This window comes from Symphodus melops, assembly GCF_947650265.1.
Source record: "Symphodus melops genome assembly, chromosome: 12".
Classification (NCBI taxonomy): Eukaryota; Metazoa; Chordata; class Actinopteri; order Labriformes; family Labridae; genus Symphodus; species Symphodus melops.
Genome location: NC_136702.1, coordinates 23,846,306 through 23,873,315, shown reverse-complemented (window position 1 = coordinate 23,873,315; position 27,010 = coordinate 23,846,306). Strand labels below are relative to the sequence as shown.

At 39.2% G+C, this 27,010-nt stretch overlaps 2 protein-coding genes and 1 long non-coding RNA gene across 4 annotated transcripts in view; all 3 read right to left on the bottom strand.

Annotated features, from left to right (window-relative positions):
* The window catches only part of LOC306832383 (sterile alpha motif domain-containing protein 9-like), a 32,707-nt gene extending 19,938 nt beyond the window's left edge, over positions 1 to 12,769 (bottom strand). The window contains exon 1 of one of the 2 annotated variants that reach the window (XM_079357031.1): positions 12,721 to 12,769. The gene's annotated coding sequence lies outside the window, so the exon portion shown is untranslated. Of the gene's footprint in view, positions 1 to 1,342; positions 1,435 to 12,720 lie in introns of those variants that run through there. The other variant, XM_079357030.1, reaches the window with a different exon arrangement.
* Positions 12,770 to 15,641: 2,872 nt separating this feature from the next.
* On the bottom strand, positions 15,642 to 20,995 carry LOC306832397. Its single transcript, XR_013780223.1, has 5 exons — positions 20,905 to 20,995; positions 18,301 to 18,346; positions 16,259 to 18,212; positions 15,969 to 16,037; positions 15,642 to 15,868 (listed from the first exon to the last, which is right to left on the bottom strand). It is a non-coding gene; the product is annotated as an uncharacterized lncRNA (long non-coding RNA).
* Positions 20,996 to 23,828: 2,833 nt separating this feature from the next.
* On the bottom strand, positions 23,829 to 27,010 carry LOC306833069 (transcription factor CP2-like protein 1). Its single transcript, XM_079358129.1, has 7 exons — positions 26,948 to 27,010; positions 26,728 to 26,821; positions 26,527 to 26,617; positions 25,973 to 26,055; positions 24,694 to 24,836; positions 24,387 to 24,438; positions 23,829 to 24,302 (listed from the first exon to the last, which is right to left on the bottom strand). Exons 1-7 carry the CDS (start codon positions 26,963 to 26,965, stop codon positions 24,265 to 24,267), a joined length of 519 nt encoding a protein of 172 aa, XP_079214255.1. The 5' UTR covers positions 26,966 to 27,010; the 3' UTR covers positions 23,829 to 24,264.

Below are 27,010 nucleotides of genomic sequence, written 5' to 3'. Positions count from 1 at the left end.
TTCTGCAATTGGGTCCTCCTCCCTGTATTCTGCCTGCTAACACGTGACATAGATAGATAGATAGATAGATAGATACTTTATTGATCCCGAGGGAAATTCAGGGCATCCAGTAGCAGTATACAGACAGGCAGGACACAAGACATTGGTTACAATACACACCCGCTGTCCCCCCTCCCCTCTGTGTACAATACAATAATCCCCCAAACAAGATTTATAGCTCCTTTTTGCATAAATCTATACATTACCATGATCTTAAATGCTTGTGTGGCATTTAATTTAACAGTGTGCATAAGTGTGTGATTTAGCATGCGCGCTGAACCCAGTATGGTATGGTGATGTAAATTTCATAGGTTAAAGTGCATGAAGTATCTCAGTATATTGTCATTCAACGAGGTGTGGCTAACCAGCTATATAGGACTTCTGCTAAAGGCTACCTGCTTCTGACCTCTACGCCCTGACCAGCAACTCAAAATTCAACAGCATCACAATAAGAGTTACAAGGTCTTATAGCCGCTTCATACTAGTCATAGTAATTTGACCTCATTCAGCAGTTTCAACACGATTGTGTGTCTCCTTAACATTAAATTTTTAGCAGGCGTGTCAGCTCATAAGGTCAACGCTAAACCATTCATCATATTCAATGGGATGCATGCTACATGAGTGCCACACGACTATAAAATAAAAAAGGGAGAGGCCAGTTTAACACTATGGATCTAAATCAACCAGAATTCTTTTTTTTTTTTTATATATATATATATATCTTTTAAATTATTCTGTATTGTGTATTATGCCTTTTTTAACTTTTTGTTTTATTGTCCAGCACTTTGGTCAGCTGTGGTTGTTTTAAAGTGCTCAATTAAATAGAGTTGGATTGGATATTTGTATCAAAGCACTTCTGTATATTATTTTCAAACTGAACTACATTTAAGTGTAGAAGAAAAAAGATATGCCACATTTAAAACTGAACATTATGTCAACATAACATCCAACATTTCATATTTTGTGTCTCATCTGCTTACCTGCCCATATCACAACATGACTAAAATAACACCACAGGAATGTTCAACGTCATTTTACAGGAAATACCATGGCTCTCTCTGGGGCAGCCTGTTAAATGAAAAACAGGAAGAAGTTTCTGGATACACAATTTCAACATACTCAAGTGAACAAAGAAATCTAAATATACATTTTAAGTTGTATGAGAGCCCTTTTTGCTGTAAACCGATTAAATATGAGCGTAGAAAACAGGAAGTCAGACCCAACATCATATCACTGGGGATACTGTTCTTCATTACACGTTATGTTTTATCTTCCTAAAATTACTCAGTACTTCACTACTTACCTCTCTGAAAGTTCGTCTTCACTCCGTGGTGAACTCTTAAACAGCGCTGATGCAGCAGAAGTTTCGAGAAAAGAAGAGCGAGAGACTCCTGTTCGTGCTTCTTGCAGAGAGGAGAGAACATCAATGATGACCAACACGGAAACCCAGCCTCTTCTATTGAAGAGGAACAAAACTTAAACCACAGTGTAGCCTACGCTTGGACAGGGTGTGTGTGTGTGTGTGTGTGTGTGTGTGTGTGTGTGTGCGTGCTTGTCTGCACGCACGCACGCTTGTCTGTTTGCGCGCGTGTCGGCCGATATGTAAAATAAAAATCCTACACTTGTGAAAATGTGGCAAAGTTTTTGTAAGAAGTGAATATTTGATTCGATGATTTCAAGTGTTTCCTGTGTGGTCACAGGAGCAGGGGACCGCGGACTGTGGACTCTCTGGTCGAGAGACGATCCACCTCACAACGTCATCATCGACAGATATACAACCATTCCATTTGGCCTGCACCATGGGGTACCTTCAAGACTCAAGAGTTAGACTACCACGAGGGAGGAGACAGAGCACAGCCCTGTATTAATAACGGGTTTGTGAGAGCGTCAGTATTCAATGAAAATGCAACAATAACAATGACAACAAGAACGCAATCAATAATAAACATTAGTAATAACAAAAACAACTAGAACATAAATCACAGAAAGTGGACCAATGGATAAGGTTAAGGTTTAAAATAACAGAAGCAAACATTTCAGCAGGATAGTTTTACAGTAACTTCCTGACAACCCTTCTGCCTGTTGTTTTTAACAGGGGAATGTTTAAAAGGGCCCAGCTGGGTCCTAGGAGCCAGTCCTCTGTGTAGGAGGATTGTGGAAAGGAAACGTTCCCAAATCACACTTATCAAAGTCCCATAAGATTATCTGATTGGCCTCGTTTTAAGGTTCAAGAGTGGATGAACTATTGTAACATCATGTGGTCATTTTTGACATATTTTCTGCTCTGCCTCTCAGTATTTTTCCATTCAGTCTGCCTCCCTCTCTCTCTACCAGTCAGCCACACCCACCTCATCACCTCATCAAAAAATTAAAGTGTCACTATCTGCTAGTTTCCTGTAGTGCTGTAACTGGGTCCATACACTGCCTGTTACAATCTGACCTTTAATGAACAAATGTTATTTATTTATTGTTTATATTTTCAGAAGCAGCACACCTGCACCTGAGTTAGCTTTAGCTTCATTTGCACGTGTTTTCCCTGGACAGGTAAACAAAGGATGCATAGCAGGAAGTACATGATCTAAAATAACTGAATAAACTGAACTAGAAATCAGTCAGTTTGTGTAACATTACACTTCATAATATATCAGATTAAGTCCATAAATATAAACAAACATAAAACATTATAATGTTGATATAAAAAGTAGATGAGCATGACTGACTGACCGCCACATCCAAAAAAAGTTGTAAATTATGTGTAACACCACCAAATACATATATAACTATATGTTAACTAGATTTGCAATTTTATACCATTTTAAAATTGGTATGTATGTGTTAGTTAAATGTTGATGCAGAAAATCTTGATTTGGAAACAATAAACACATATATTTTGAATATTGCTGATAAAATGCAATTCATTGTAAAAAGATGCTTTAAACCATATTTGGAATGCTACTGAGCGTTTCATGCAGAATCAGAATCAGATTTATTTGTCATTGATACAACTACAAGTTAAAAAAAAAAAAAAAAAAAAAAAAAACACTACTTCCATGCTATGCCTCTAGAGGGAGGCACAGATTGAATGCAGGGAAAAAACATTGCCCTTAACACAAACATACAGTAGCAGAGTGTGTAAGGGTGGGAGGGAAGACGGTGTGTGCAGGGAGCGTGCGTCATATGTTTGTGTGTGCGTGTGTGCCTGGCCTCCCCGGGCTCGCTCAGGTCAGAATGTTCTCAGTCACGATTGCCGGCAGCTAAAGCTACTGCTAGCAGGAGGAGGAAGGAGAAGCTGTGTTTCTGCAGACTTTGAATGTTTGCACACAGATGTGCTTAAACCTGCACAAGACACCTGAAAAACACTCAAGAGAATCTAAAACCAGAAAAAGAAGAACATGGGACCTTTAAAAGTAGTGGCTGCAGGGAATTGTGGGGCAGTACTTTGTCATCTGGTCCAGAGTTTCCTATGCACACAGTTTGGTTTGGTACAAATGGTAGAGATTTAGCTATGATGTAATATTATGAATGGTAAAATAACCAAAATAAATTTTCTATGTAAAAAGTAACCCCACGCAACGTGTTATAAAAACTGCACTGGTTATTGCAACTTGAAACTGCATAAAATACTGGCATAGTGGCTCGCTCTCCATTGATTCCTATTGACTCTGGTGCTATCGTAGACTGAGGAGACCCATCCAATATGGTGGTGGTCTGGTCTGGACGTTTGATGCGTTCCAGCACGTTATGAGGCATATATAATATGGTATAATATGCCTATGGGTGAATCAACGTCATGTTCTGGTTGCAGGGAATCTGGGGAGTGTAGTGGTGTATTTGTGGAGAGGTAGACCTGCGTTGCTTTTTCGCTCTTCTCTTCTATTCGTTTGGTTAACTGTCCACTGTTTACATATTTTTCTTTGTTATGGCTGTAAATACAATTTTTACGACATAGCTTTACATTTTAGCTTTGATTTGATAGTTAACACATAATGGTTTTTTGTTGCTGTAAACCAATTGAATATCAGTGTAGAAAACAAGATTTGACAGAAATGTAGAAACATGAAATCAGACCTAACATTACATCACTGGGGACATTTGTTAGTGCTTCCTTGCAGAGAGGAGAGAACATCAATGATGACCAACACGAAAACCTGGCCTCTTCTATGGAAGAGAAACAAAACTTAAACCACAGTGTACACTGTGTGTGTGTGTGTGTGTGTGTGTGTGTGTGGGTGTGTGTGTGTGTGTGTGTGTGTCATCATAAAAACATGATTGAAATATCACAGCACCGTACGTCTTGTCAAGAGGAAGTTGCATTTTGAAAGCAGTTGACTGTTAAGTCCCTCCTGTACAGTATTTGCGCTATCTACCACAAAGAGCAACACTGGCTGATGACACGTTAAGTCACCTTGAAACTCTCAGTATCGAGTCACGAAGGGCATGTGCCCTTAACATGGATGACTTTGTGAAACATTTTGCAACTTCTCACCACAACTGCAGGATTTTGTTTTTCTGAACCTGCATAAGTTAGTTTGGTACTTAGACAGTGTATCTGGTCATGACTAAGCTCATATGTTCTACTTAGACCAAGGATAGTTTGGGTGTCAGACAAATAAGTCAAATAAGTATCATTGATATATTGATGTCTTTTTTTGAGTGAGTAGCATGTGTGTGTGTGTGTGTGTGTGTGTGTGTGTGTGTGTGTGTGTGTGTGTGTGTGTGTGTCATCATAAAAACATGATTTAAATATCACAGCACCGTACGTCTTGTCAAGAGGAAGTTGCATTTTGAAAGCAGTTGACTGCTAAGTCCCTCCTGTACAGTATTTGCGCTATCTACCACAAAGAGCAACACTGGCTGATGACAGATTAAGTCACCTTGAAACTCTTAGTATCGAGTCACGAAGGGCATGTGCCCTTAACATGGATGACTTTGTGAAACATTTTGCAACTTCTCACCACAACTGCAGGATTTTGTTTTTCTGAACCTGCATAAGTTAGTTTGGTACTTAGACAGTGTATCTGGTCATGACTAAGCTCATATGTTCTACTTAGACCAAGGATAGTTTGGCTGTCAGACAAATAAGTCAAATAAGTATCATTGATATATTGATGTCTTTTTTTTGAGTGAGTAGCATGTGTGTGTGTGTGTGTGTCTGTGTGTAACAGTGTGAGTGAGTGGTTAACTCTATGTGAGTATTTTCACCTTTTTTTGTAAAAATGATTTTGTAAATAAATAAGCTGCAAATTAAACTGAATTATACACACACATCTCATCTCCTGTGTGCTTAGTATGTACATTTCAACATTAAGAGACTCAGATTGCATTTCATTGATCGAGAAACAAATTCGTTGTCATAGTCTGTGGAAGCCCTGAAATAGCCTTGGCCTCCCCTTGGCCACCCCAAGGACAAAAGTCTAGCTCCACCACTGTGAACCGGCACACGGCACCATGATGGGCAGCTGGCTTCTGCAGGAGTGTGGAGGAGAGGAATGGTTCCAGGTGCTGTGGCTATGCATGTGGCTTCTTTGGTTTGGGTGCCCCGTTGACGGTGGAGATGAAGCCAGGGACCGGCTGGGAGTTGGTGGGATCCTTCCGGGGGTTTAAAGAGATGGCAGAGCGGCAGTATGCTAGGCACGGCCTGAAAAACTGATCTACTAAGATGCTGAACTGCTGTCTGACTGCAGTTCACTGGGTGGATGGCAACCGATTTGGAACAACTCATCATGCATGTCTTCGTTAGAATCGTGCCACCGAAACTTGGGATCCGTGGTAAGTAAGCTACTTAGCATTTTCAATGCAGTCAGCGTGTCAGCGTGCTGCAGGGTCTGTCTACCTGTCATTGAAGGTGTAGGAGTACTCTTTCGGTGTAGAGTAGGATGGCTTAGTATAAACAGGCTTGTTTGGTAATGGGAGGTGTGGTTTAGGTTTGGTCCTGCTACCGAACCTAAGTTAACATATTTTAACTCCTTAACATACAGAAGTCATTCTTTAAAAAGCATCTGCACACGTCCATCAGGACAATAAGATATGGCACAAACACTGACTTCCTGCCGACGAATCAGGGCTTCCACATGCAATTCAGAGATAAATATTTTAAGATGAGAATTATGGCATCATCCAATAGGATCTTTGAGGATTATTTTTACAAAGTCAGCAAGCAGATCAAATCAATCAATCAATCTTTATTGATATAGCATCAATTCATAACAGGCGTTATCTCGAGACACTTTACAAAAGCAGGTAAAGGACCTTACTGTTTGTCTGTTAACATTAACAAAAGAGCAGGTAACAAGACCATGCTCATTGTTATGTTTACAAAAAGCAGGTAAAGGACCTTACTTATGGCTATATTACAAGAGCCCAGCTGAATCCGTCATAGCGTGGCAAGAAAAAACTTCCTTTTAACAGGCAGAAATCTTCAGCAGACCCGGATCATGACGGAACAGCCATCTGCTAAACTGTGCTGGGCTTGAAATGGGATGGGGGAGATGGGACAAGATGCAGAAAGAAGAGTAGGATAGGAAAACAAAAAAAAGGGGGGGGGGGACAGGCCACCTCACCAAGGGTCCGGAGGAACCTAAGAGAGCTCAGGAGCTCCCAGAAAAAGGAGAGGTTAGTAACTGGAATGCAAATGAATTGAACAGTTGTATTTTTTATATATATATATATATATATATACTTTAGTAATCCCCAAGGGGAAAACTGTGGTTCGCACATCTAAAGCTTTGTTCAAACTGCCGCCCAAATCTGATCAAAATCCGATCTCACTGACTGACTCTCTTATGTTAATCGATCAAAGCGATTTCTGTGGTAAATTTTTTTTTTATATATACTTTATTAATCCCACGAGGGGAAATTCGGTTTTACACTCTGTCTAATGAACACACACATAGCATGGTTCTAGTGACATGCATTAATGGAGAGGTCTCAGAGTGAGGGGGCTGCCCACAGTGAGCGCTCCAGAGCAGTTTTTGGGGTTCGGTGCCTTGCTCAGGCACCTCGGCAGTGCTCAGGAAATGGACTGGCATCTCTCGGACTTGGTCCGTGCCGGGACTTGAACCGGCGACCCTACTACCGCCCTTATAGGTTACGCCGAGGAAATACAACAGATGACAAGAGATGTTTTTTTTTTTTTAAGATTTAGACTTTATTAGCGAGAGACAATCGATCTTGAATCTTGAATCTTGATTGGGTCAGAAAACCGGGAGTACGCGGGGGTGTCGACGTGTGGGCCACAGCCTGGAGTTGTGCCAGGGGGCATTGCCTCAATGCATCACCGCATTGGGGACTCTGGACGCCACTTGTTGGATCTACGTCGTTGTCGTTATTTTCGTCGCGGCGTCGCGTTGTGAGTGACACCGATTGAAGCGACCGCGATGTTCAGATTGAGTCGGATCTGCCACCTGCGTATGAGGTTAGAAGCAGATGTTCAAAAATCCGGGTAAGGGGCCACAGGCTGGAGTTGAGGACTGTCGCCGCCATACATCCATACGACGCACAACCGGCGCAAGACAAAAAGAGCAGCGTTTGACGACAAGAGAAGCGACCTGCAACGAAGTAGGGGGTAAAATTCGGTATCTTCAGTGTCTTGCCCAAACACAGATTTTAATCCAATTTGAAACCATCTGCATATGAAATTTGAAACTGACGTAGAAAACTAAGATCTCAGGTAACTTTTTGTTTCCAGACTGGCAAAAAAACAAACTACATATGTGGATCAGATTTGGAGGTGCAATGTGAACAAGGACCCAAAGTAAGTCATCAAAAACCTGCCTTTTTTATTGATCCTTGGAGATGTCAAGAGAGTCCTTCGAAACCACGAAGTCAGAGTGGCAACGACGACGACCTGAAACATAAAGGACCCATTGAAATCAATGTAAATGTATTTGATCCTGCCTAAATGTAATAATTAAACAATATGAGCTAAGTGCAATATTCATATTTTACTGCTATTCATTGCTATGATTGTAGATGTTTTTCACCAGTGGATGATTATGTCTTATCTTATTTGGTTTCTTACCCAGGAGACCCCTGCGTTTCCTTGCAAGCTGACTTCGTGATGGAAGTTGGAAGATGGCGTTTGATCCAAACGCAAAAATCCATGCTCTTTGCTGCACACATGGAGAGGGGTTGGATGGTGTACTACATGTAGGACTCAATAAGATTCTGGGGTTTACCTTCTCTTCAGCTTGTTTTCGTAGTTGAGATAGTTGGGGCAGAAGACCTATGAACTGGTCTTTCATAGGTAAGATATTTTTAGTGCTACTTCCATCTCGGATGAAGAGCTGTTTTGAGCTTGTTTCGGTATTGACCGTTTTGACATCTTCTTTCTTGGATCTCTTCTTCTTTTCTTTTTTTAATGTGGTTTTGAAGAAGATGTCTTTACAGAGCTCGGAGTGAGGAACAATGTCAACTTCTATGACATATGTGTCTGATGATGTCCCATATTTATTGAGAACTCCAACAAATCGAGGTGTTTTGATGCAAGTTTGAGCAATCAGTTTGTGTTGATCTAAAAAACAACGATCAATGGCCTTTTTAAGTTCCTCGTCATAAGCCTCTTTATCCTTTACAACAACTCCCACCACCTGGCCATGTTTGAAATTGTTCTCTTTGTCTTTATTGTCTCCTATTCCAAAATGGATGGTGCCATTGGTGCGGCTATTCATGCAGGCAGCTGCAAAGCGAATAACCTCATAAGTGAACTTGCTCTTTTCACTTTCATCTGGTGTGTTGTAGAAACCTTTAAACTCGTGGCACGGTTCAATGAAGTCTAAAACACCAGATTCTGTGACATCAAGAATGCTGTCCTGCCTGTATCTATGGGCATGATGGTAACTGTGAAATGGGTAAGGTTTGCAAGGACCTCCAGGGAAATTTGTAGAAGTTGTTGCTTCCTGAAAAGAAAAAGAAAGCAAAAAAGATAAGTTGTTGTTGCTTCCTGAAATTGAAGAAGAGGTGTTACTATATACTATATACTATATCATGAGTTCAGAAATATAGAAGAATAATAGTTAACTGATGTTATTAAAGTGGTATTTACCTGAAGGTCGTCTTGATCCCCCATAATGGTGTTGCTTTCTTCTTCACAATCAGAGAAAACTAATGCGACAAAAATAAATAAAAATAGAAATTAATAAAAGGAACTAAGTACTGTTTGCACATAAAAATGACTACAGTTAAGTTTCACTTTAATACTTATGAAACATCCATGATATCTACCACACCTGTCATAAATCATGACCACTAAGAGAAAGCTCAAGTATGAGCAAAGTCAAGTTTAACAAATGTCAACGTTTAGATTCTTTGTTTTTACTGTTTTATGTTTTAGCAATTTATGGAGCGTTATTCAAACCGTGAAATTGTGTCGGCTTCATATCTACACATGAAGTTTTTTATGTTTAATGAGGATTTAAACATTTGAAGACCTAAAAATGTTAATCAACTGTCAGCAAACTGCCGGACCTGGAACTGATGACCAAACAAACATTTTAACACAAATGTAATGTGTGATGTGTTTAAAGCATGCCTGACATAAGCAACAGATCTATTCTACTAAGTGTTCTTGTTTTAATGAACTAATATTTGGTGAGAAGACGAGGACTTTTGTAAAGTTTGGTTGACAATTTAAATTCCTGTACTTTACATGATTTAAGAAAGACTGATACTAATGGAGAGGAGCTTTGATAGACAATGATCCTTGATCTATTTTTGGTATGTTGGTTTACTTTCTGTCACGTCTATTTTCTAACCTTCATGACCTGCAGCCATTGTGGAGTGATTTGAAAGTCTGTTGGTATTAACATTGAATTTGTGACTGAGCTGGCCCGCTCATCTAGTGAGCACCAACATGGAAAAGGAGGAGTCACAAGTTCACAACAAATGAATCTTCTGCTGTCATACTATCAACTAATGAAACACTGCCTGATGTACCCCAACTGTAACTGGCCTATTGGTGATGCTATGACAACAACTGACAACATGTTTAACTTCTGTTTCCCTTTAACTCACAAACAATTGCATTCTTTGCAGTGTAGATAAACCAGGCATTTGATCGATCGTCTTGTGGTTTTTGAGTCGCAGCCGTTATGTGACATGTGTTTTCTTGATAGACACGATAATGGGTTGAATAATATAAATGTCCCTAAAGCTGAATCTATCAACAGACTGGATAATATTAACGCAGCATATCACGACCGTGGTTCTGATTTAACAGACAACACTGAGACTCTGTGCAGGCTGAAAGATAGACAATTTAATGTTCAGTGTGGAGCCATTATATACAGCACAACAGATGTCACAAATTCCTTCCCACTTTAGATATTTCTATACATGGTAGGAAGAATCACATTACCTTTACTCTTTAAATGTCAAACCTCTATTTCAGGAACACTTCATCATTGTACTGTCAACTGAGGCCATACATTATACTTTTGTGATACCTCATATAACGTGTTTCTCTTCAAATATGGTCATATCTTCTCAGAATAAATCGTAGTCTGCTAACAGCAAAGTCATCTCTACAAGATGTAACCAAACTGAACGTATTCACAGAAATCACACGAGAGATGTATTTACTGTTCACAAGTAAAGATCTGTCAGGGCCCCTGATATATGTTCAAAGATCTGAACTGAACTTGAAGGCCAGAGAGGTTTTAGCACAAGAACAACTGTAGCTTCAAAACCACATATTTCTAACAGGACGTCAACATGTTTCTGAGGTGGTGGTGCTAACAGCTAATGGGCCAATAGGAATAAATGGTTTCTGATTCATTTTTTGTTAACTGATTATGGTAGACTCCAAACATGTAGCCCTTGAATGCAGCCTTTCTTCCCCCCTGTTCACTAATCAGGTCAGCAAGGCACCTGGATGCCTGAGACATTGCTCAGGCTCTTGCTCCTGTCTGTCATTTCTTTGGTATTGCTGCTGGTGAGTACTGCTTTCATTTGATGTTGAACTGGCTTGTTTTAATGGTGAATGCAATCAGTTTGTGCTGCAGTGGTAATAGTTGGCCCATTCTCTGCTCCCCAGATTGCCCTGACTAATTCCCTGTGGTGGTCAGTACAGTGGTGCAATCTTTTAAAACCTGTAAGCTGAAACATTTTTTTTGTTTTATTATTAATGGCTTCTTTTTATTTTAGGTGGCTTAAACTGCTGCTGTTTTGCTCCTCCTTTTGTTGTACCTTTTAGTTTTGTACGGGTTTCCTTTTATAGCATTTGTTTGTTTCGTTTTATATTCTTTCAGACTTTGTGTTATGAGTTTAGTTACTCTTACTGCCACCAACTGTAATTTGACTGTGTTTACTTGGTTTTGGTTGTTTAATTAGTTCAGTCACTGAGCCACTTTGTTTAGAGGCTAGGTAACCAGGGTGAGGTCCTCCACTCTGCATGTGAGTTAAGAGCTGTGAGATTTGCTGTGCTGCTAGACTGTGAGTAAGTGGTAGCACCCCCACACCTTCCTGGCCTCAGGCGTCGCTCTCTTGGCGGACAGCCATGACTCAGAGAGATATTTACACAGGATATACTCGATCTCTGCTATATGCACTCTTAAAATATTGCTCTTTCAGCCTTTATGGACTATCATTGTAATTCAAACAGCATCACAGGTGGCGCTCTGTTGTCTTATAATTGAAAGTAGTCTAACAGTCATCCGGCGGCAGGTAAACCCGTGAGAGCTCTCTCTAATTCAGCAATGAGTCGGCACATAGTAGTTTACTACTGCTAAAGTGTGTGATTTAGCATGCGCGCTGAACCCAGTATGGTATGGTGATGTAAATTTCATAGATTAAAGTGCATGAAGTATCTCAGTATATTGTCATTCAACGAGGTGTGGCTAACCAGCTATATAGGACTTCTGCTAAAGGCTACCTGCTTCTGGCCTCTACGCCCTTACCAGCAACTCAAAATTCAACAGCATCACAATAAGAGTTACAAGGTCTTATAGCTGCTTCATACTAGTCATAGTAATTTGACCTCATTCAGCAGTTTCAACACGATTGTGTGTCTCCTTAACTTTCAATTTTTAGCAGGTGTGTCAGCTCATAAGGTCAACGCTAAACCATTACTCATATTCAATGGGATGCATCCTACATGCGTGCCACATGACTATAAAATAAAAAAGGGAGAGGCCAGTTTAACACTATGGATCTAAATCAACCAGAAGTATTTGTATCAAAGCACTTCTGTATATTATTATCAAACTGAACTACATTTAAGTGTAGAAGAAAACAAATGCCATATTTATAACTGAACATTGTGTTAACTTAACATCCAACATTTCATATTGTGTGTCTCATCTGCTTACCTGCCCATATCACAACATGACTAAAATAACACCACAGGTATGTTCAACCTCATTTTGTCTTACAGGAAATATCATGACTGGCATTTTACTGGCAGTGCTCTCTCTGGGGCAGCCTGTGGCTAAATGAAAACCAGGAAGAAGTTTCTGGATACACAATTTCAACATACTCAAGTGAACAAAGAAATCTAAATATACATGTTAAGTTGTATGAGAGCCCTTTTTGCTGTAAACCGATTAAATATGAGCGTAGAAAACAGGAAGGTAGATTTGACAGAAATGTAGAAACACGAAGTCAGACCCAACATCATATCACTGGGGATACTGTTCGTCATTACACGTTGTTTCATCTAAAATGACTCTATACTTCACTACTTACCTCTTTGAAAGTTCGTCTTCACTCCGTGGTGAACTCTTAAACAGCGCTGATGCAGCAAAAGTTTCGGGAAAAGAAGCGCGAGAGACTCCTGTTCGTGCTTCTTGCAGAGAGGAGAGAACATCAATGATGACCAACACGGAAACCCAGCCTCTTCCATGGAAGAGAAACGAAACTTAAACCACAGTGTAGCCTACGCTGTGTGTGTGTGTGTGTGTGTGTGTGTGTGTGTGTGTGTGTGTGTGTGTGTGTGTGTGTGTGTGTGTGTGTGCGTGCTTGTCTGCGCGCGCACGCATGCTTGTCTGTTTGCGCGCGTGTCGGCCGATATGTAAAATAAAAATCCTACATTTGTGAAAATGTGGCAAAGTTTTTGTAAAAAGTGAATATTTGATTCGATGATTTCAAGTGTTTCCTGTGTGGTCACAGGAGCAGGGGACCGCGGACTGTGGACTCTCTGGTCGAGAGACGATCCACCTCACAACGTCATCATCGACAGATATACAACCATTCCATTTGGCCTGCACCATGGGGTACCTTCAACACTCAAGAGTTAGACGAGGGAGGAGACAGAGCACAGCCCTGTATTAATAACGGGTTTGTGAGAGTGTCATTATTCAATGAAAAAATGAAATGTCTGAATGGAAAAATTTCCATTCAGACTGCCTCCCTCTCTCTCTACCAGTCAGCCACACCCACCTCATCACCTCATCAAAACATTAAAGTGTCACTATCTGCTAGTTTCCTGTAGTGCTGTAACTGGGTCCATACACTGCCTGTTACAATCTGACCTTTAATGAACAAATGTTGTTTATTTATTGTTTATATTTTCAGAAGCAGCACACCTGCACCTGAGTTAGCTTTAGCTCATCTGCACGTGTTTTCCCTGGACAGGTAAACAAATGATGCATAGCAGGAAGTACATGATCTAAAATAACTGAATAAACTGAACTAGAAATCAGTCAGTTTGTGTAACATTACACTTCATAATATATCAGATTAAGTCCATAAATATAAACAAACATAAAACATTATAATGTTGATATAAAAAGGAGATCAGCATGACTGACTGACCGCCACATCCAAAAAAAGTTGTAAATTATGTGTAACACCACCAAATACATAAAGAACTATATGTTAACTTGATTTGCAATTTTATACCATTTTAAAATTGGTATGTATGTGTTAGTTAAATGTTGATATAGAAAATCTTGATTTGTAAACAATAAACACACATATTTTAAATATTGCTGATAAAATGCAAAATTTGAGTGGATAAAAATCAATTTAGGCAATTAAATAAAAACCCAAATTAGATTCATTCATTGTAAAAAGATGCTTTAAACCATATTTGGAATGCTACAGTCAGTCCGAGGGGAGCTTGTGCTTTCTACAACGAGCCAATGGGCTTGGATCAGTAACAACTTTGTCTTGTGATGTCACTCCACACATTTTCAACGAGGGGGGACTAGGGACTGAGCGTTTCATGCAGCTACAGCTACTGCTAGCAGGAGGAGGTAGGAGAAGCTGTGTTTCTGCAGACTTTGAATTTTTGCACACAGATGTGCTTAAACCTGCACAAGACACCTGAAAAACACTCAAGAGAATCTAAAACCAGAAAAAGAAGAACATGGGACCTTTAAAAGTAGTGGCTGCAGGGAATCGTGGGGCAGTACTTTGTCATCTGGTCCAGAGTTTCCTATGCTAAAGAAGGTTATAAAGGAAGCATTGACCCACCTTTCCCTAACTTTCAGAGAATTTGTACGGCTCATGGCCGCCACTTAAATGCTTCCGGGGTTAAGGATGAAAGGAAAGTGAAAGGAGAAAGGAGGGATAATCTGAATGCAAGCTTGGGTTTTTGTGTTTGAGGTCTGGCAGAAGGTGATGTGGCCAGTGAATCTATAGACATAATATACCTGGACGCCTCATAGACTGATGCTGCCTATTGGAGCTGACGTATCAGCGCAACCGCCATCTTGAATGGGTCTCCAATGTGCCCGCTCTGCATTCATTACTATTGAGGAAGGTCTATCCCCAATTACAATAATCATCAGAACTCCCAGAATTTCTAACTGATTTTCAAAGTAAAAAGTAACCCCACGCAACCTGTTATAAAAACTGCACTGGTTATTGCAACTGTAAACTGCATAAAATACCGGCATATATAATATGGTATAATATGCCTATGGGTGAATCAACGTCATGTTCTGGTTGCAGGGAATCTGGGGAGTGTAGTGGTGTATTTGTGGAGAGGTAGACCTGCGTTGCTTTTTCGCTCTTCTCTTCTATTCGTTTGGTTACCTGTCCACTGTTTACATATTTGTTTTTGTTATGGCTGTAAATGAAATGTTTTACAATATTTTATGGAAAAAAAACACAAGCTAGCTTTACATTTTAGCTTTGATTTGATATCTAACACATAATGCTTACAAAATACACTTTTAATTTAATCTAAAGAATCTTATACCAGGTACAGAATGTTTGGAAATGACGTGCAATAGAAATATCTCCTCAAGCAATATTTACCTTGATTTTTTCTTTAACCCTTTATTGGGCAAGTGACTATTTTTTTGTGATTTAGGTACACATTACATATGGCCGCCCTTCTGCACCTCAGTAAGGTCGAGAATCATGTGATCCTCTCTCAGCCAATCAGAAGAGATCACCCTACATCACTGATCCTGTGGCATTTGAACCAAATATGGTAACTTTGTCAATGTTTATTTTTTTAAATGAATCGATCGATCAATATATTTTGAAAAAAATAAAATGTACAATTGTTGTACAATAACTACAAACATGCAAGTTTATTTATTTTTTTAAACTTTATTTGTCACCCCTGATGCAGCAAGCAGGGGGAGCAATTCGGGGTTAAGTGTCTTGCCCAAGGACACACCGGACATGTCCCAACTCAGCCACAGCCGCCCCTGACAAGGCAATTCAAAGTGCTTCACTCGACATCAAAAACATCATGACAGAACAAATGGACATGAAAGTGCTTGCAGTCCAGGATCCAGCCACAGATTGACTTTGTGGCTGACAACTGTTGATCTTTTGCTGGATTGTTGGCGCTGTGGTTTCTCCTCAGCTCTCAATCCTCTTTTGCAAAAAGTTATCCAAGTGCAGAAACTCTGGCTGTCCTGGAAACCGGACCCTGCGATATAAAGTGTACCATATATAATTGTTGTCAGTCACTCAGGCTTGATGCTTTTACTGTATGTTTGAACAGATTCAATTGGTATTCAATAACTTACGTCTTTCTCATCCTCATCTTTCTCATCTTCTTTCTCATTGTCAGCCTGCTCCTCATCGTCATGTGACAGCTGAGAGATTATTTAAGTCACTTATTAAAGTTATTACAATATCACATTGAAAATGTACAATTATTTATAATCATCAAGCATGGCAGTTATTTTCAAAGAACTTAGAGTTTGATATCAGAGTGACCAGGCAGACCTGCAACATAAATCTACTCATTGCTATGATTGTAGATATTTTTCACCAGGGGATGATTAAGATGTCTTATCTTATCTTGTTTTCTTACCCAGGATATGTGATGTGATGGAAGATCTTTTGATCCACACACTGGAGTCCCTTTGTCCTTTGTTACCGATGTGGAGAGGCTTTGGATGGTGTGGACCTTTTGTGATGCTAGATTCATGTTGGGGCTAAATGTAATAATAATATAATAATAATGCTTATTATCATCATTATTATTATGATTATTATTATATAGCCATTATTATTATTATTATTAAAAAAGTTTTTTTTAATTGAATTGAATAGGTAGGGGGGGTGCAATGTTGTGGAGGTGGAAGTAGGAGGTTTTTATAACAGAGTTGACGTGGAGGATGAGGGAAAGGGTAGGGCAGGGGAATTATAAATAAATGAATTATAAAAAAAAAGGGGTAAACTGTACTTTCATGTTCAATTACTGCAGATTTCCATGTATAAAACCCAGTACGGGTCTAACACAATTTAAGAAAAAAAGATATAGCTTAGTGAGGGTGGATTTTGTCCCAATGAGGAGGAGTTCGGTTTTGTTGATTCTGGGTGTTGGACTAATTAATTCTTCCGCTTCTTTTCGTAGTTGAGATAGTAGGGGCACGATGACCGTTTTAAAGTCTTCCTTGTCCCGAAGGATATTTCTACTGCTACCTCCGTCTCGGATATAGAGCTCTTCTAATTTAGTTTTAGCAGTGACCGTTTCAGTACCTTCTTTCTGTTTAAACTCTTTTAATGTAGTATGGAATAATTTGTCTTTACAGATCTCAGAGTCAGGAACAATGTCCACTTCGATAATATATGTATTTGATGATTTCCCATCTTCATCGAGAACTTCAACAAATCGAGGTGGTTTGATGCAATCATGAGCAATCTGTTTGTCTTCATTTAAAAAACGACGATCAATGGCCTTTCTAAGTTCCTCGTCATAAGCCTCTTTATCCTTTACAACAACTCCCACCACCTGGCCATGTTTGAAGTTTGGCTCGTCTCCTATTCCAAAATGGATGGTGCCATTGGTGCGGCTATTCATGCAGGCAGCTACAAAGCGAAGAACCTCATCAGTGAACTTAATTATTTTGTATATATCTGGTGTGTTGTAGAAACCTTTAAACTCGTGGCACGGTTCAATGAAGTCTAAAGCACCAGATTCTGTGACATAAAGAATGCTGCCCTTCCTGTAACTATATTCAAGATGGTCACTTTGAAATGGGAAGGGTTTGCAAGGAACTCCAGGGAAATGTAATGGCTCTTTAGGTAAGATATTTGTATCTCGGCTGGAGGGCTTTTTTGAATTTGTTTTGGTATTGTCTGTTTTAAAATCTTCTTGCTTGGAAATAATTTCAATTATTTCTTTTAACATCATTTCAAACAATTTATCTTCACAGATCGTAGGGTAATGAACAATGTCCACTTCTATAACCCATTTGTCGGATGGTGTCCCATTTTTATCAATAACTCTAACAAATCGAGGTGGTTTGATGCAAATATGAGCAATCTGTTGGTATATAAACGATGGTAAATAACGATCAATGGCCTTTCTAAGTCTCTCAACATATATCTCTTTATCCTCTACATTAACTCCCAACACCTGGCCAAGTGTGAATTCTGGCTCGTCCCCTATTCCAAAATGGATGGTGCCTTTGGTGCGGTTATTCAAACAGAAAGCTGCAAAGTGAATAACCTCATCATTAAAATCATTTCTATCTAGTGTCTTGTTCATATCTATAAACTTGTGCTGGCGTTTATTCAAATCTGAGGCATCAGATTCTTGGACATGAAGAATGTTACCCTCCCTGTATGTATGTGACTCATGGAAACGACAAAATGGATAAGGTTTGGAAAAAAGATGGGAATTGTTCAAATGTATATATTCTTTCTTGGGGATTTTCTTGTATTTCTGCAACACTGTCTTCCACACCATCCAAATTTCCAACACATTCTTAAACATGTTGTTTGCTCCAATCCTTGATGTCAGGAGGCAGATCCTCCCCCTGAAAATGAAGAAGTGCTGTTACTTCCCTCAAATTTAAATCAAATTCCTCAACACTTCATTTTCAATTAAATTAAACTGTTATTTACCTGAACTTTGTCTTGTTGCTTTGTTCTTCATCAGAGACAACTAATGCTACAAAAGAAATGAAAAAAGGAATTATAATAAAGGAACTAAGTACTGTTTGCACATAAAACATAAAAATGACTACAGTTAAGTTTCACTTTAATACTTATGAAACATCCATGATATCTACCACACCTGTCATAAATCATGACCACTAAGAGAAAGCTCAAGTATGAGCAAAGTCAGGTTTAACAAATGTCCAAACATATTTGGGTCAACATTTTGATTCTTTGCTTTCACTCTGTTTTATGTTTTTTACAATCTACAGAGCATTATTCGAACCGTCAGCTTTAAATGTACACATGATGTTATTGATGTGTAACGAGGGTTTAAACATTTGAGCGACTCGGTTTTGGACTGGAAAATGTTAATCAACTGTCAGCAAACTGCTGGACCTGGAACTGATGACCTAAAAACATTTTAACACAAATGTAATGTGTGATGTGTTTAAAGCATGCCTGACAGAAGCAACAGATCTATTCTACTAAGTGTTCTTGTTTTAAAGCACTAATATTTGGTGAGAAGACGAGGATGCAGGAAAGTCTTTTGTAAGGTTGAATAGTTGACAATTTAAATTCCTGTACTTTACATGATTTAAGAAAGACTGATACTAATGGAGAGGAGCTTTGATAGACAATGATCCTTGATCTATTTTTGGTATGTTGGTTTACTTTCTGTCACGTCTATTTTCTAACCTTAATGACCTGCAGCCATTGTGGAGTGATTTGAAAGTCTGTTGGTATTAACATTGAATTTGTGACTGAGCTGGCCCGCTCATCTAGTGAGCACCAACATGGAAAAGGAGGAGTCACAAGTTCACAACAAATGAATCTTCTGCTGTCATACTATCAACTAATGAAACACTGCCTGATGTACCCCAACTGTAACTGGCCTATTGGTGATGCTATGACAACAACTGAATACTGGCACATATATGTGTTCTGGCTTGAACTGTTACCAAACAAATCAAACTAAGATCAAGATTGAACATACTGTAGATTATTAGAGAAGCAACAACTTGTGTTTTTAGAAAATCACCAGACTTGGGCGTCGCCTCGGCTAAAAGCTGAAGGTTTGAACAATTTTTAATTTTGAAAATAATCGCATCAAGTTCAAAAGTCTCTAGTAGACCCCTATCGTTCAAACATGAGTCACAATTTCATTTAAGTAAGTAAGTAAGTAAAATTTATTTATATAGCACTTTTCGCAGGCAGGGGCCACAAAGTGCTTCACAAACAGGGTTTAAAAAACATCACAAGTAATACACAGACAGTACAAAAATCATAGCAGCCCTAAAAGAGACTAATTAAAAGCCTGGACAAATAAAAACGTTTTCAGTTGACTCTTGAAAGTGACAACTGAATCAATTGAGCGCAAGGATGACGGAAGTTCATTCCAGAGGCTCAGAGCAACAACCTGGAACGACCGGTCACCTCTAGTGTGATAATGAGCTCGAGGGACCTTCATCAGGTTCTGATCCATAGACCTCAGCGCTCGCACAGGAGCGTAAAGCTGGATCAGCTCACTAAGGTAAGAGGGAGCCTGACCATGTAGGGCTCTGAAGGCCAGAACCAGGATTTTAAACCTGAACCTAAAAGACACTGGCAGCCAGTGAAGGTCTTTCAGAACAGGGGATATGTGGGACCTCCTATTTGTGCGGGTCAGAATTCTTGCTGCAGAATTTTGAACTAATTGCAGTCTAGAGAGCTCTTTCTTGTTAAGACAAGAAAACAAACTATTGCAATAGTCTAAACGTGAAGACACAAAGGCATGGATAATGAGCTCCAAATCATTCTGCGAAACCATGTTTCTAAGTTTGGAGATCTTCCTCAGTTGAAAGAAGCAGTTCCTTGACAGCTGTTTACAGTGCTGGACTAAAGACATGTCTTTGTCGAAAATAACTCCCATTTGAAGAAATGACTGTGCTGGGTTTGGCTCTTTAGTACTTTTTGTTTGTCTAACATGCCAACCAGATAGCCGTCATTTAGATTACACACTTTTTAAGGCTCAAAGTTTGGTGACATTTTTCAATAATTGTTAATCTTGTCAATAACCAAAAACTATTAAAATTCCTTTATTACAAGAGGATCTCTGTTGGTGCTCATAGATACGTGTGATTGAACCTGTTTGATTAATGTTTTTAATCCATAGAAATCTCTATGACTGAAACATTTGTTGTTTCCGTTCTTATCTTGAAACCAGATCGATCGTTCAATGTTTAGGTTACAGATGAAGGCCATGGCTACATTACAGTTAACAAAAACTGAATGCTTCACTTCCCCCCCAACACACACAAATACAACAAGTAGGTTTTAAGTTATAAGTTGAATTAATTAATCATAAAAATGAAAAAAAGATATATAATATACATTTTAAAATAAACCTCATACATGTCTTAGATAAAACAGAAAAGTCAGACATCAACCAAGCTGGGTTACTCGTGTCCCTAAGTATTTCTCTTTTTTCATTATTTAGATGTTTACCTCCCTATCCAAGTTTTTTTTTTTTTAGCACTTGTCAATTATAAGAAAAAGTTGGCCTTCTTAAGAATTCAAAAAATTACTTACCCATGTTAAAGTTTCTTTCAGATTGCTTTTGATGTCTTGTGTGAGCACTTTGAATTGCCTTGACTTTCTTTGTTAGAAAAAGAAAATCAATTCTGCCACGACGACAAGATGACTTCTGTCCTTATAAAGGCGATCACTTCTAAAGAAGCGAAACTATTTGTGTCAGGTGCACACCCTCCAACAGGGTGGAGTACCTTCATGTGACAGGTATAGAAAACAAAGGGTTTTTTTTTCACTATTATTAATTTAAATGAAGTTGGAAGATGAAAATAAAGTAAGAGTTTAAAAAAAACAACCTCCTACTTTATTTTACTTGGAAGTTAATGTTTTAATATAACTGACAAATTGTTTCTTCTTCCTCTTTAAGACCAAAGTGCTAAGATATTAGATCATCAGATCAGAGGATAAAGATTGGCATTAGATAAAACAAAGACTTCCTGTGAGCCGAACCCTACGTACCTGAATCTTGTTGAACCTGAAACGTAGCTGAAACTATTCAACAAAACAATATGAGGAGATGTCACGTCATTTAATGACGCCAACAAACAAAACACTAATTTGCTGTCTTTAATCACTTCATCACACAACCTGTTCTCGCGTGACGTCCTGATCCTTGTTTTTATGCTGAGACAATGTTGTGTGAGACAGAGATCGCTAGCTCAAAGGAGAAAATGTTACTGTCAAAATCAGAAAAAAAAAAGTTGATGGTGAAGGTAGGACGTAAGAAGAGTGGAAAGAAAAGTGTGCATTCATCCTTACTTGAGTTTATAAATTCAAAGCCAGTCTCTCATCTGCAATGAGGTTGTTGCAGTTTGCAAGGAATAAGACCCGAAGGCACCATGAAACGAAGCATGGCGACTTCAGAGAAGTTTATCCATTCCAGAAAGAGGCACGGAAGTAGAAACTTAGCGCACTAACAGCTGGATTTGCGCACAGCAGCAGGGTCCCGGTTCAAAGACTCACAGTGCAGCAAAAAGTGACAAATGCGTTCCTTAAAGCAGCACAGGTTCTCACCCGGCACAACAAACCATTCACTGATGCAGAAGTTTTTAAAGAAGTAATGGTGGCTGTTTTGGAGGAGCTGGCTGATAGATCGATGGATGGCGGGCCAGGCATTATTGGCGGTGGCCACTAGTTACCAACCACTGGTATATAGTATGTTTAAAAGACTCAACTGAACTTGAAGGCCGGATAGACTCAAGTGAGGTTTTAACACAGAAATGACTATAATCAACTTTGAGGGAGAACTATTCACGAGGACGTTTCCTGAGAAACATATAAATACACATGAAATAAACATCCATGTAGGTGCAGTAGTTGTTTCCTTACAGATAATTTGAGGCTTAGATTTTAGAATAAGTCGGGTCTTCTTGTGATTGAATGGCTGAACACCACAGATTCCAGGAGCTGCTATGATGTCCATTAAACAACTGTAATAGACTTTATTTTCTTTTTTTCTTCACTGTTATGACTTTTTATCAGTTTCAATGGGCCTTATGCAAACCTTCAAGACCACAGTGGTTAAAGAAACAAGTGCTAACAGATCAGATCATGTCACAGAATAGAAGTCAGCTATCGAGGGTTAGTCGAGGATAAAAGTTGAAATAATTACCTGTATCCAGTTTATCCTGAAATGGAACTGAAACTATTCAACACAACAAGGTGTGGACATGAATGTTATTTCACGATGCCAACAAGCATAGCGTGACTTCCTTGTCCATGTCAAGAGTAGAAGTATTTGTACCCGAGGAACATAACACAAAAACAAGTTCTCCCATGTTTGACTTCTGTTTACCTTTAAATCACACATTTTCACAGTGCAGATGAATTCACCGATAGCAGGCATTTGATTGATCGCCTTTTGTTTTTTGAGACGCAGCCGTTTATGTGACATGCGTTTTCTTTAGAGACACGAGGGGAAGTCATGTTTGTACTGTTCACAAATACAACACTTTAATGTTTAAAGATCTCAACTGAACTTGAAGGAGAGAGGTTTTAGCACAAGAACTGAAACAGGAAGTCAACATGTTTCTGTGGTGGTGCTTACAGCTAATGGGCCAATAGAAATAAAGGGTTTCTGATTACTTTAATCTTATCTAATGGACATTGTTTCCTCTGAAATTAATAAAATAAAGGCCTCTTATTCTGAAGTTTTACTTTCCCTCATAACAGGCCTATTTATGTACTTGAATGCACTTTTACGAATATCAAGGAAAAGTGAAAAATGAGATAAACTCATCATAGAGACATGTCTCAGAAAAAGGACTGCATCATCACAGCTTCTCATAAAGTGCGACAGCCATGATGATCACTTTTCATCAAAACGTGACATCGTGTGACATTTTGAGTCACATACTTTTCTTTCATAAAACAATAAATGTAAGCAGGTATAAAGGAGTAAATCTAACATTTAGAGCATTTAAAAGCTGCTCAATAAAACTAACTAACTGATCAAGGCAGCACAAACTTAGCTGCTGCATGATAAAGAAAACATTTCCATCTGTGGATTGTGAAGGCCTTAAGATGAATGAAATGGCTGTTTCTGGTTTGGGAAAAAAGCATCCCACTCTGTTGTTAAAGGAAGTTTTCTGTATTATTGTCAGACATTTACAAGAAGTATCCGAGCCTGTACTTTGGAAAAACATCTTTTTTAATGGACATGATAAAACATGTTTACCCTCCGGGGTTACTTCTCAGGCGTTACGGACTGATTCCAAAATATTTTTTTGTAATCCAACTTTTTATTTTAATTCGACGTTCAACAAACAAAATGGACAGCATTGTTGTTGTACATCAGTACGCCCAAAGTCCCAACTGAGGACGTAGTTGGAACCAAAACAACAGTTCAATGACTAAAGAATACACAGTACAACATCTCTATTATTACCATCCACCATTGGGACTACGCGTTCAAACAAAAAAAGTGGCCCCATAACCTGTGGAAAGTCTCCCCTTCATTATTGAGTCTTGCTAAAACTTGTTCATCAGACACAATTTCTGACATAAGTTCCATCCATTGCTTAAATTGTGGGGGTGACGTACGTACTTTTCCATAACCTGTAGCAGTTTCATCCCCAACGTTTATCACAACAAGTCAATTCAGTTTGATCCTCTCACAGGCAGATCCTTGATGACTTAGGTATCGTCATATCCAACCCCCTTACCCAAGTGTTCCTTGACTTTGTCCCAAAATGGATTGACAAGTTTGCATTCCCAAATTCCATGCAAACATGATCTGATTCCAAAAATGTTTGAGAAAAAGGGCTGAAGCTACAAACTCTGATATTCTTCTTTGACTGACTGAAATGTATTCTGCACACTTCCACTGGTGAAACGTGGCACCTGCTGAGCGTCTGTTGGTCATTTCAATACAACGTGGTAGCCGTCTGTGCTTCCATCTGGGAACGAGAACAAAACGGTGAAAGATCAGTGAAACTCCCAAAGCTCGGCCACTCAGGAAATATAAGGTTGACAGTTTTTACCCCTTATAGTGCTGAGGATGAAGCTCGTTTCCTCCTTAAAGTTCTGAACCATCTGAGGAGAATGAATGGATGAATGTTGACATCTTATTTGCATTTCCAAATCATCATCATCGTCATCATTAAACCGAAGTTATCCGTCCAACCAGCCTTCCACAGGTTCTGTTTTAAGCTTGCTAATCAACGCTGGAAGGACAGGTGGAATTTGTTCCGCCTGAGAGTCTGTCTCTTTTCTCCCCAAATGTTTTGTTTATTCCTAAATATATTTTTGGGCCTTTTTTTCTTCCTTCGAGCCTTTATGTCAAGTTACCTCGTCGGACACTAGCACGTGAATGCCGGAGGGGTTTTGTCTGTAGATGTGTGTGATTTGCTGTGGAGTGATGCTGTACAGCATGGCGATCTTTTCAGACAGGTCCAGCAGTGTGAGCTCCTCCAGGTACAGAGCGTGGTAGACTGCAGAGAGGAGAGAGAGAGAGGAAACTTAAGGACACAAGTCAATGTGACTCCACGTGTCACTTTGAATTTTATTGATATTCTCTTGTAAAGACAAATATTGTCACAGCTACAGTTAATTTGTCTCCAGAACATTTTTCAGAAACTCTCAAAGACACGATCACCCGTTTGAAATATTAGAAATGTTAATAAAGTGTGTTCAAATAGACCGATACAAGTCGGTGCAATAAATGTGATCAGATCTTTTTGTGTTAAAAGTTCAGATTTAATTAAAGGCAGGTCGGTCAGTTTTAAAAACTCTTATGAATTTGAAAGTAGCATTCCCCCCATGCTCCATCTGCACCCCTCCCCTCTGTTCAGGTTCACTCAGAGCACATCACAGTTTCTTTTTTGATGCCTTACATTAACAATTACTGGACCTTACATTTATTTTCATGCACCCTTGTACCCATTGTGTTTTTTATTATTTTTTATAATTGACATTGTTTTCAATGTTATTGGTAATTGCTTCTTATATTCTATTTGACTTTATTTAAGTAATTACTATTCAGTCTTATTATGTATGTGAACTCTTTTTTTATTTTTGCACCAATACACCAAGACAAGTTCCTCGTATGTGTAAATGTACGATTCTGAATCTCATTCTGTGCTCCCTCTTAAGCCACGCCCCTCGCTTACATGCACTAGCGCCATTGGTCCATAAGGTGATTACATCATCTCATGACTCATTCAGGGGTAAGCACACACTGAACTTTATCACCATACGTGTAAACAAAAGGTTTATTTTAGTACTCACAACAGCAAAATGACAAACTCAAACAAGTAGTAGAGAAGGAGCAGAGAGACAGGGAGGCTGTGATTGGCTGAATTGCTACAGGTGACAGATTTTCCTTTTTCAGAGAACACGAGTTTTTCATTTCTGACAGGACCTAAAGACAATTTCAACTAAAGTCTTAAAAAGTGGATCAGGAGAAAATGATCAACCTCGCCTTTAAGAAACGTGATTTTAAAAGTGACGTGTGTTTGAACTTTAGTGACCTCAAGTATGAACATGATGACAATCAACCTTTCTTCTGTATCATGAGCTTTGCAGAGCTGCTGTATTTGACTGCTTCCAGGTGTTTGGCTTCACTCACCGTCTCCACCGCCTGGTTTGGTGGGAGTTTGATTTCTGGCCTGCTGCTGACACACGTAGATAGTCAGGCGGGGCTGCATACACCTGAGAGGTACGAGCAGAGTGCGAGGTACAACACGAGTCAACGCCACACAAGATGGATTGTTTGTCTTGTTGTTCACAGAAACAGAACCCAAGCTACACTTGTCTTTTAAACGTTTGGTATAAACGGTATTATTAATGTATGTTTCCATTCATTATATCACTGTTTGTCATATTATCTGTTAAGAACAACAACACACAGATGTGAACAGTTTGCATGGAGGCAATGACTTTTGCATTAGTCCGTCTCCCACTAACACTGACAGACTTGTTTTTCTCGAGGCCACGTTTACAAAAGAACGATCCACTGAAGATGTTTTCATAAAAGTGCACACATCCACAAAAAAAAAAAAAAAAACACTGATAAAGCTGTAATACACATGCCAGTCCAGTAGTTGGCAGTGTGAGTTTTTTAATAAAACAACAAGCCCAGCACTAAAGAGAATGAGCGGTGTGTTAAGAGTAATGCCTCACCTTCCTTTCATGGTGTTAAAAAGACGGATACCATCAGCAGGGCCACAGATCTGGATCAAATCTTCTTTGCTCATCCTCAACAGATCTGCACCTGCAACAACAACAGATCATTTCCTGCTTTTCATCACTGAATTAGTGAGTCAGTTAGTACTGAATAAAAGTCCCATGGATTTTGATATATATTTTTTGGCCCTCAGTTACCTGAGAAGTTGGAGAAGAGCCGTGAGAAAGGCGAGAACCTGTGATGGTGAAGCCACTGCTGAGCGTCCTGCAGCGAGGTCGTGGGCAGAAGGTGCTACATGTCAAAAAGAAGAAGAGCCCTTGAAATGAGTATAGCAGCACAGCACCCACTGTCTCCAAATAATGGCCTAAAAGGAATAAGAGAGCAACATTAACACCGCACTGTTTTACTGTTACTTACATCTGAACAGCTGGGCATGAGCAGCTCCCCCTGCTGGTTTGGAGAACAGTTCCTTTAAAAACA

Bases quoted from the DNA above. Each gene is read 5' to 3' on its own strand.
- LOC306833069 (XM_079358129.1), bottom strand. The intron at 26,056-26,526 runs GTGAGGCATTAC...CGTACCTCTCAG, and splicing joins TTTAACACCATGAAAGGAAG to GTGTATGCAGCCCCGCCTGA. The intron at 24,439-24,693 runs GTAACTTGACAT...CATTCTCCTCAG, and splicing joins ACGTGCTAGTGTCCGACGAG to ATGGTTCAGAACTTTAAGGA.